The sequence below is a fragment of the Lolium rigidum genome, chromosome 6 (genome assembly GCF_022539505.1).
Source record: "Lolium rigidum isolate FL_2022 chromosome 6, APGP_CSIRO_Lrig_0.1, whole genome shotgun sequence".
In the NCBI taxonomy this organism is placed as follows: domain Eukaryota; kingdom Viridiplantae; phylum Streptophyta; class Magnoliopsida; order Poales; family Poaceae; genus Lolium; species Lolium rigidum.
The window spans coordinates 101,917,991-101,929,036 of NC_061513.1; the positions used below are offsets into that span (position 1 = coordinate 101,917,991).

General features: G+C 42.8%; 2 protein-coding genes across 2 annotated transcripts; one reads left to right on the forward strand and one right to left on the reverse strand.

Moving 5' to 3' along the window:
* Positions 1 to 1,771: 1,771 nt before the first annotated feature.
* LOC124663039 (probable membrane-associated kinase regulator 4) lies at positions 1,772 to 2,863 on the forward strand. Its single transcript, XM_047200797.1, has one exon. It carries the CDS (start codon positions 1,772 to 1,774, stop codon positions 2,861 to 2,863), a length of 1,092 nt encoding a protein of 363 aa, XP_047056753.1.
* Positions 2,864 to 5,836: 2,973 nt separating this feature from the next.
* On the reverse strand, positions 5,837 to 10,494 carry LOC124659704 (ankyrin repeat-containing protein NPR4). The gene is made up of 4 exons (XM_047197528.1): positions 10,458 to 10,494; positions 9,953 to 10,354; positions 8,077 to 8,489; positions 5,837 to 6,837 (listed from the first exon to the last, which is right to left on the reverse strand). The coding sequence occupies exons 1-4, from the start codon at positions 10,477 to 10,479 to the stop codon at positions 6,004 to 6,006; spliced, it is 1,671 nt and encodes a 556-aa protein (XP_047053484.1). The 5' UTR covers positions 10,480 to 10,494; the 3' UTR covers positions 5,837 to 6,003.
* Positions 10,495 to 11,046: the final 552 nt, after the last annotated feature.

Genomic DNA, 11,046 nt, shown 5'->3' on the forward strand with positions numbered 1-11,046 from the left:
AGAATGTGTAGTGGGCAAGCACGAATCTTTTGCAAGTTCCAACCACCAGCAACCACGTAACAGTGCTATAGAAATATTCATGTCTTTAGACCTGCAATTCAGGGGATTAACTGTTCCAGTTGTTAACTTTTGTACGGCGATATTTTCATATAGAATTATAGATGTTCAATGCATGGCGTAAGTAGGGGTGTTAGGCACTTGATACAACACCTAACCTAGTTGACATCCCTATCTAATTAGCTCTCTCAGCTGCAAAAGAATACAGTGCTAGAGTGTGCCATATATGGTGTTAGGTTAAGATTAAATAATGCCATGGATTGGTACTGGGGGCAGATGTCATTTCTGTGATACCTTTTAAGCAATTTCTGGAACCTTGCTTAGTGCTCTAGCTGGTGCCAGGAGTACTAACAGATACAAAGAAAGGTCCAGAAGAATATCATAAAATACTTTAACATGTAGCAAATGACAACTTGACTATAATTTGTGTATAGAAATGTTTGCTGTTTTTACCAGAAAACAAATACCTCTTTTGTTTGCCGAAATTTGAGGTCTGTCCAGGTTGTTTTCCCTAAGGGTTTCTTTCTTCAGAGGCAAGTTATCTCCCCAGATGTCAAGGATCTGCATATACAAAACAAGGAGTGAGTTACTTACAAAGAAAAGAGTGTTTTAGCCTAGGCCAGAACGAACATACTGATCAAGTCAGACACCTAAAACAAACCTACCTTAGGACAAGTAGAACCCTATAAACTAGATAAGACAGATATAATTAGTGCACCACGAAGGCCTCGATGAGCGCTAATGCACGCCCAGAGCTGCACGCCCCTTAATCAATAATTATGACACCAGAGAGACAAAGTTGACATTGGATCAAAGGAAAGGAACCGAAGCAAGCGCAGGAGAGATGCAGACAAGAACCCAGACAACATCTAGCCGCGCACGCGCAGTTTGGACAGGAAACTTAAACAAGGGGCCTGATCTCTCGCCACTGATGTCACCCTCACACTTCCATAGGTTGACATGGAGATGAAATTAACAAATGGAAGGTTGCTCCATGTTTTGAGGGCATGCGCCAATTCTTTCGAATTTAAAATCACAAGCTTGAACATGATTCGGTCAAGCTCTTGTATCTTGGAAGCAAATCCACGCCACAGTGGCTTTGTTTACTTCAACGTGTCTTGCTGAAGTCATACTGTTTCGTGCTGCGAATTTACATTTACCCTCATGCTTCCTTCCACCCTCGACATAGAATGCGGCCTTTGAATCTGAACACCTTATTTGCATGAGAGAATAGGAAGTTCCCTAGTGCAACCGTACCAGGTGCCATGCAGTTTGTAAGTCGCTTACATTGGTGAAAGTGTGCATCTTGTTGGCCTAGAATCCTACACACCCACCAAACAAATAGGTCAAGACATAGAAAGAGGAGAAGCATGCAAAGGAAGGAACAGGTAAAATAACCTAATCACCTAATGCACTGCAGCGACAAATAGAGCAATAATAGAGAATGACAGTAACTATGCACTACAGTACTGCGTCACGTATAGCCGTGACAGAGGGGATTAGGATACAAACAAAAGGCAGATCATAGGGGGGAAGTAGGACCCTCATAAGGAGTATAAGCCAATTTATAAACCTCTTGCCACTACAGGCATTCGGCTTTAAAGCTTGATCAAGCTCATTCCACTTCGTTCCTAAAACACAACCACTATCTCTGCCAAAACCAAACCACACCAAAGGCTCGGACTCACCAAAAACACAAGGCCAGGCAACAGCAATGGCAAGACATGGCCGCCAAATCCATGACCAACCACTCCAAGAAGAGGACTATATAGACATGGAGCTGAGCTCACCTGCAGCTGCAGAGGTGGTCACCAACACAGCAAGCTTGCTCTGCTACACCACAGCCATGGCAGCCACCCCGCAACACTCGAGGGAGTTTGAGTTCCACATGTCAGCTCCGACTGACCACTGGGAGCCCATGGCATCACCAGCAGATGAGCTCTTCTACAAGGGCAAGCTGCTACCCCTCCACCTTCCACCACGCATCCAGATGGTTGAAAGATTGCTTGAGATTGCGGCTGACAAGGGCCTCCTCTCCGCGAGCACTGCCCCGACAACACCATATCAGTCATGCAGTGTTTCACCAGCAAATTCATGCTATGCCAGTGGTGAGCTCAATGCAGAGCAGTACTTCAGTGAGTGCACAGCTGCCAGTATTGCTGCTGCTGAGGTGGAAGCAGCATGCGAAAAGAAGCCATGGTCCAAGAAGCTCAAGTTCATCAAGAATCTCAACCTTGGCCTCAAGCTCAAGGCATCAAAAGCTTACCTCAAGACAATATTTGCCACTAAAGTAGGGGATCCAGATGAAAAGAGTGGTGCACCAAGAGCAAATGAGTTCCCCATTGCACAGGTCAAGAGTTGGAGGAAGAACCCATTTGTCCAGACCAGAAGCAACAGGTACACAGCCTCGCCCATCAGCAACAGCGCTCCACTGGGAGGTAATCTCAAAGAAGATGAATTCGGACATAGGAGGTCGTTCTCCAGCGTCATTATCCGATATTCATCATCAAACAAGACGTCGTCTGCCTCATCATCGTCATGCTCTTCGTCAAACTCATCCTCCTCCATCCCAACTTCAAATGACTCTGGTTTGGGGCCAGTGCTGAGGAGGAGCAGCAGTGCAAGCTCAGAGATGGATAATCCAATCCAGAGTGCAATAGCGTACTGCAAGAAGTCGCAGCAGCTGGCCTCGGTGAGGAAGAGTGCAAGCGACGCAGGCTTCCGGTTCATGTCATCATCAGCATCAAAGATAGCTGCAGAATCTGAAGATGCAGAAGACATCCTTGAGATATGCAGGCGACGATAGCATAGATATATAGATTTTCAGCACCATGATAATTCTGTAAACTTTTGATCATGTGCTTCCTGTTCCTGCAGACATGTAATTCCCTTAAAAATGCTGATATGTAAGTAACTTCTGTTTACGAACAGCTTCACTATGTTCCAAATAGTATTTTAGCACTTGGCATGGTTGTGGAAGTACAAAAGTGCAGATAGAATCCCCACCAACAAAAGAAAATTCAGGCAACCTTTTCTCTAATCAGTATCCATATACAGATGCACATGTGGTAAGTCCATAACCAAAAAGATAGGTAGCATAAACAAGCTCTTAAGTAACAGGCAATGATCCATATTTAACAGAAGACAGCCAATTATTTTTTGGGTAAAGCTGGCAGTTTGTCCTGTACTTGGTTCACTAGCTATCTCCAAAAGCACAAATTAGTTCTGATTAAATCATACCTGCTTTCTGTTTGTTGAACACAACACAAGAAACATATTTTCGAAAAGGTTGTGTTTCAAATATGTGTCTATGTTGTAACATAGGTAAGGAACTAAGCACATTATGTACAGGTTATTCAAGATATTGCCAGAGAAGGCAAGACAATGAACCTTAAATTATGCTACCTGGCTGCAGCTTGAATATTATTACCTTTGTTCTAAAAGGCTTGTATTCGGCAACGGAACTAGTACAATATGACAATGACCACACTTACGCGAATGATAGTGGCATAAATAAGTAACTCAAAGGAATCCAACTTATGTATTCAAGATATTTTTCTGGCAAGTTGCACCTTGATATTATCGATTAATTTGCATCATCAGCTTCACTTCTCTGAATGGCGATTCTTGTGTATGTAGGGGTTCTCATGGCTCTACGTTAACCAAGAAACATTTCCAAATACTATCTCAGGAACCTTGTTTAGGAAATATACAGCACAGTTGGCCGGCATTTAAAATATGAAAGGCAAAAAGGAAAGGTCTGATGCCTTTCTTGCTGTCACAAACAAAAAGTAGTAGTGCAATAAAATGAGTAAAAGAGGAGAATAAATGCAAAGGGTGAGTTGCAAGATTGCACATCTTTAAAGCTCTGAACCGTCAGAAAACAATAAAATTAAAGAAAAAGGAAGAAGAAATGCAAAGTGTGAAATCAAAGGCGGCAACAACTTCTCCTGGTACGTATTGGAAGACACCTTGACACACCACAAATAAACAAACAAAAAGCTGATTGCTATGGTTCCACCGAATAGATTAGCACCTGATGGGCTTGCACAGTTTTTAAAGAATTTTGTGGCTACTGATTCTTTCTATCCTGAAAATAGATCATGTTACTGACATAAGAACAGACAATGAAACCATTTCAATCGTTGAGTCAAAGACATATATAATATATAATATAAAGAGAAATGGTTTTTAAGTATCAACAGGCAGTAAGCTATGGCCAACACAAGAGATGAAGCCCCCGTTGTAAAACAAAAATAAAGATAGATATAATATATCAGCATATGCACCTAATGATTGTCGGACAAGGAAAACTGGTTATCAGAATGACAGAATCTATCCGGAACCAATACAAAAGAATACCACCCAATGACCATTGTGTCACTTAGCTTCAAAAATAAACATTGATGATGACCAAGAAATAGTCATGTGAGACAAATAAACCTTAAACTAAGAAGGCATGTCAAGAAAAAGCAGGGCAAGATTGAAAGGAAAGGTAAGCAGGCTTAACCAACACACTGATGATGTTGAGCAGTGTTACAACTTACAAATAATAGGCATGTAACAGGGCCCATAGTTAGCGAAATGCTTGCATTGTTTATCAGGTGTACGTAGTTTGCATAACATATGCTACATATTTACGCTTTACTGCTCTGCAAGGATTTGAAGTATTCTTTGATGACAAAACCTGAAAAGGGAAGTATTCTTGGATTACCGCGCTAGCTTGGGATACCAGTTTCGTCATCAGTGAGTAAAGTAATGATAGGTTATTCATGACGAACCTTCCCCTAAGAAATAAATGCAAAAGCAGAACAGAAAACAATGATGAACCTTGTCTTCTATCCAACGACACGCCAAACATCAACTCTTGGGCTCATGTATTTGAACTCTTGTGAGTGTCTCATAATGGTCATGCCAATGTAATGCACTAATGCAGGGAACAACCAGGGTAGCACAGGGTGTCCAACTATTTCCTAATGATAATAGAAGATAAATGTGTTTCCTCACATAAACAATAGCATTCTTGACTGGATCGTCTTACTGGCAAAAGATCTGTGTGTACTTCACTGTTACCACTAGCAGTTTTGCATGTTCAACAGAAGAATAGGAAGAACTGGGTATAAATTAGCTACTTCTACAGGAAATCTTGCATACTCAATAGAAAACTGAAAACCCCAGGAATCAAGAAAAACAAAGTTACAGTCACTCATTTTAGATCCAGAGTGAAATGATAAATTCGTAAGATCGAAGTTTCAGGACAAGATCAACAAATCACCAGCAAATAGAGAAAAGATAGACAGTTACTTGATGAGTTGTTTTATACATGCAATATAAAAAGAAAATATGTGTAGCAATAAAGCATCATCTTACAAGTTCATAAAAAAATCAGCATCTTCAAAACACGATGCCCGATTGTGACAAGGAACTAGAACTATCAGGCCTGCAGTTACATTGCTACATGTATAAGAATGTTAACCGAGGAACAGTTCAGATTTAAGAATGAGTGCCAAAAGCTTACTGAAATGTACGCTTGTTGTCGCATGACAAGTTACAAGTATAGCATCCGTACCAAAAAAAAAATGAAGTAGTATGTCTCACTACGTCTCATGAATAATGATAGTTGAAAAATGGAATGGAAAAAAAAAGTGCAACTCACTTGTACAACAGATAGAGCATAGTGGGTTCTTCAACTGCAGGAGCCTGACACAACAGGCCTACCACCTCTTAGTTATGCATGGTTTGTTGATACAAAAAGGATTGCGTACAATCAAAGAATATGTGAGTTAATGTAATTTGTTAATGTTTGCATCTGGAATTTTCATGTACATTTTCGATTCCCGATACCAAGCTGAGTTCAAACACCCTGTCTCTTTACAAGGCATACACTTGATTAAGCATGTACATTCTCAATTCTAGAGACAAGGCTGAGTTCAAACACCCGTCTCTTTACAAGGCATAAACTTGATTAAGCTCAGTCTCTGAGATTTCAGTATTGTCAATCCAGGAGCTTGAGCCGCTTCTTCTTGACATCTTCTCTTTTTTTCTAATCTTCCTTATGCGCTTTGATTTCACCACATAGTATGTCATCGTACCAAGAACACCAGTCATCGTAACACCACCTATCAAACTAACCAGTATCGCTGCCCATCGGAAGTGGCGCCCTAGCACAATATAGCATGAGGCAATGAAAGAAATGGTAGTGCAAACTGATGCCAGCCACATAAGCTTGTTGATCACCTCAACAACCTTTCGCTCAGACTTGGTTTCTCCTCTGACAACTGTTATTTGAACCACGACCACCGCCAATGATGTGAAAAGAGCTATGGCATTGAAGATGAAAAATATCCTGAAGGAGGCAGCCTGGACAACAACCGCAACTCCACTGTTATCATTTCCACCAGGTACGGTAAATATAGCTGCAAAAGCAACCGTAGCAAAGAGCACAGCAACAACAGTTACAGAATTTGTTGCATTATTGATGCCTTCTCTGTGCAACTTTCTGAGTTCCTTAGCAATGCCATGCACATTTTTGTTTGTTTTCCTTGTCTGTTCAAGCTGTGTGTGGACATCTTTCTTTATCTCTGTCACTGTCTTCCGGAGTTCATCTCGGGGCTGATTCAACTCCCTAGATCTAAGTGCACCATGTTGAGACAAAATATCCTTAATTTCAGAAGACTCCTCACACTGTGGCAACCCTTCAGCTATATCATAAGCAGTCTTGTGATCTCTGTTCAGTGCATTGACATGGATATCTGGTAGCCGCAAAAGAACAATAACAATCTGCAGTAAATGTGAAAAACAGTATATCCCATTAAGTTTTGGTATTTATGTCATATTATAATAGTATGGTAACTTTCAACAGTTTTTGAGATGAAAGATGTGTTGCGCAAATTAACAAGTCATGATAATTTTCGAAATACTGTCACCATACAATTAAAAAGTTAGCCAAGCTGTGGTCTGGCTGGCGAACAAGCAAGGCTTTTACTAACTGCATCACACAAGAAAGCATTTACATTTCATACTGGACACAATCTTATCAGCCTAGAGCCCTAGAGAATAACTTGTTTCTAAGTTCTAACACCTTTGCTTCAATGATGTCCCTCACCAAAAGGTACTCCCTCAGTTCCATAATTTTTGTTGTCATTTTAGTTCAACCACGACAAGAATTATGGAACGGAGGGAGTATAATATAGGTCATCTCTAATCCATTTGCTTGGATGATGGCCCTCACCAAAAGTTATAGTGTAAGTATAACAATGTAAATTATCAGGATATGTATGGAAGATCAAATGGAAGTGAAGGGGAATGGTGTTTTGGCACATGGGAGCATATGCTCCCTTTATTTTGAAATGCATGTTACATACATTTTGATATTTCAAAAAATTGAAACGAAAAATTCGAACGTACATCTTCACGTGCTACGCGCTCACAAAGTTGTTTCATAAAAAACCGACTTGTCGTGTGACGTGTGTAAAAAAGACAAAATTCAATGCTGAAAATAAGGCTTTTCAGGAGATAAATTTTCTCTTTTTTACACAGACCACAAAACATATTGGTTCCTCGCGAAACTTGACGAACGTACGTATATTGTGGAGATGTACATGTAGAATTTTGTGTCAAAAATTTTCGACATTTCGAAATATAATTTTTTGATAGAGGGAGCATATGCACCCGGGAGCCGAATTGAATTTCCGTGTACCCCTTTAATGCTAATGTGTCAGAGAATATATGTAATAGTTGATATTTGATCATTCTAGTAACAAGGTATATAATCAGCAGGTAGAGTTACAGTATAATTTTAGACTAGTAGATGCATTCTAGGTATAAATGATATATAAAAACCCAAGTTTGATGCAGGGGCAGGGGGAATAAAGCTTCCATTATCTAAAAACTAAAATATCACAAGTACTTGTCGATATATTTGCGTGTTGTTTCTTTAAAATGGAAGAAAGATGTCCAGAACAAGTGGGGTAGACATAATAAAGGTAAAAATTGTAATAGTGGGAAGACAATAAATACCTCTGCTCGTTTTTTCCTTGTTGCTACATGCAAGGCAGTGTTTCCGTTTTTATCTGGCAGCATTACAATTGCCGGATCAGCATCGACGAGTGCTCTAAGAACATCACAGTTAGTTCCTTTTACAGCCATATGCAGTGCTGTTTGACCCTTCTTGTCGTTTCGCCTTGCTAGCTGTGGATCTTTCTCAAGTAATGCATTAACAATTTCTGTATGTCCCTGCCGAGCAGCAAAATGTAAAGCATTTTTGCCATTGTCTTTGGCCATTTCCCCCAATCCAAAATCATCTTGTTCTAATAACAATTTGACAACTTCAGCATGTCCCCTCGTAGCTGCTGATATAAGAGGGGTAGTATTTGCGGGGCCAAATGTTTTGGCAAACATCCTATTGTAACGTAACAATTCCTGCACAACAGCTGACCAAAAGAGTACCAGTTAGGAAAGATTGTTTCCTATGTAACTAATCGGCAACATAAACATGCAATATCCTAACTCATCTGGATATAAAGGAATTGCCGATTACACCAGTTCAACCATTACCGTTATAAATTAGAAAGTGATGGCTGATGGTTCTATTGGAAGCTATTCAGGATATGAAGAAGACATCAAGGCACACAAATTTGATGTGAATCTACTATTATAGTTGTTCGTAGCCATCACATAATGGAAGCGAAATATCCAGATCACGCACCAAACCTTTTCAAGCAATCCTATCCTCAAAAGTTGTTCCTATTTTACATGCCGGTTTACCTGATTAGCGCAGGCTCTGAAGTGTAACAGTTTAATCTGCCACGAACAGATATACACTGAACTCAGAGGCAAGCAAACAGATTTCTAACACCTAATATCCATTCGACAAATTAAGAAAGCAATCAGCAAGGAGCTGCACAGACTAAAACATTGAGTAACCAGTTAACCACATACGTTATTTATACTGGGGGGGAGGCAAAGCAAAATATCAGACTCTCAGAATAATTGCAAAACAAGCAACGCTAAAAAAAACAGTACACCAAATTTCGTATTGGTAAGAAATCACGCAGTTCACAATTTTACTAGGCTACAAACTTTTGCGTACATTTCCAGATCCTGGACCAAAACATCCAGCTAATGCACCAGACATTTTCAAATGGTCCTATCCTCTAAAGTTCTTCCTGCTTGGCACGCCAGATTACCCAAATAGCGCAGTCTTTGAAGTGTTATACTAGTTTAATCTGAACAGATGTACGCTGAGCTCAGAGTCAAGCAAACATATATCTAACACCTAATATCCATTTGACAAATGAACAGAGCAATCAGCAAAGAGCTGCCCAGACTAAAACAATGAGTGGGGACATATGTTCTGTATTCCGTGTCCTAATTAATTGCTTCCTACTTGATTATAGTATACCCGGGACCGGGAGGAGGCAAAAAAAAAATCAGACTGTCAGAGTAAGTCCTATTAATAAAGCGCTTTTCTGTCGTTGTTTTTTTATTGATAAACTGGTACTTCCAGATGGATGTAGACATGTTGTTTTCTTAAAGCAGGGCCGCATGGCATTTCTTCTAAAAAAAACCCCATTAATACCTTAAACAACTGGCAGTAATTGCAAAACAAACAACGGCAAAAAAAAATCTACACCAAATTTCATATTGGGAAGAAATCACGCAGTTCCACAGCTTTACTAGTCTACGAAACTTTTGCATACATTTCGAGATCCTGGACGATCAGAGTTCTACTTGTACCAAGTACTCAAGTAGGCCGTCACTACAATACTACTACCAGCTAAGCAAAGCAACAAACCGCTCAATTCCAAGCCCAAGGCTCCACAATTTATTTACCGGAGAAGAAGCGCAATTCGCAGCAGAGCAAATCGGCGGTGCTCGAGACGGAAATCCTTACCATGGTGCCCTTCTCTGGCGGCGACGTGCAGCGCGTCGTACCCGGACCTGTTCTTGGCCGCCACGGCCTCAGCGTCGAGGTGGCGGAGCAGCTCCACCACCGCCCCGAGGTGGCCCCGCTCGGCCGCGGCGAGCAGCGGCGTCTCCCCGGCCTCGTTGGCCTCCGCGGCGACCGCCCGGCGCACGGCCTCCAGCTCCTCGCCCCCCTCCCCCGCGGCCACGACAACCGCCGCCTCGTCCAGCGCGCGGCGCAGCGCCGCGGCGTCCCCCGCCCGCGCCGCCACGTGCAGGTCCGTGTCGTTGTGGCGGCCCGTGACCTGCCGCACGTACCGGCCCCGCTTCCCGCTCAGCGACAGCGACATCGCCTTCGCCGCGCCGCCGCTCGTGCCGGCGCCGCTGCCCTCTGAGAGCAAACAGAAAAAAAAAATCGGTCAGTACAGTGAGCCGAATAGGTAATTTTCCGGAAATGAGCACCGCCGCAAGGAGTTCGGAGCCCGGTCGCTCACCTTCGCGGATCTCGACCGACATGGCGAGGAGTGGAGATGGAGTGCCGTCGCGCGATAGGGTTTGGGCGGGGAGCGGTATAAGAGGAGCACGGCGGGTCGGCGGCGCGGAGGAAGGCGAGAGGAAGGCGCGGAGGGAGGAGGAGGAGACGGCAACGACTCCCTTTTGGAGCTTTTTGGCGGAGGTTTTGTTGGGGTTCGGGCGGGCGGGATACGGAAGGGGAAAAGCGAGGACGGTGGGGCCCGCCGGCCGGCGACGAGCGGTACTGTGCGAAGCTGCCGGGCAGCTTCGCTGTGCTTGGAATGTCGACGTCAGAGAGACGAGTCCATGAGGACGAGGCGGAGTGGAGAAGACCTCGTGCGTCACAGCGTCACGGCCACGTTTCCATTTGTTTTCTACGTAACCAATTTCTGTTTAGAGAGGATGATAAAGCTGATGAGCGATGGCTAGTGGTCGACACTTTTGCCTGTGCATCCACCGAAGTGTGAACGGGACTGACTGGCACTTGCGAGAGAGGATGTCCGCCCACAGTTCGGTGCCCTTTGGCTGCGTCTGTGTGAAGTGGTCCGGATGTACTTCACATCTCCCAAA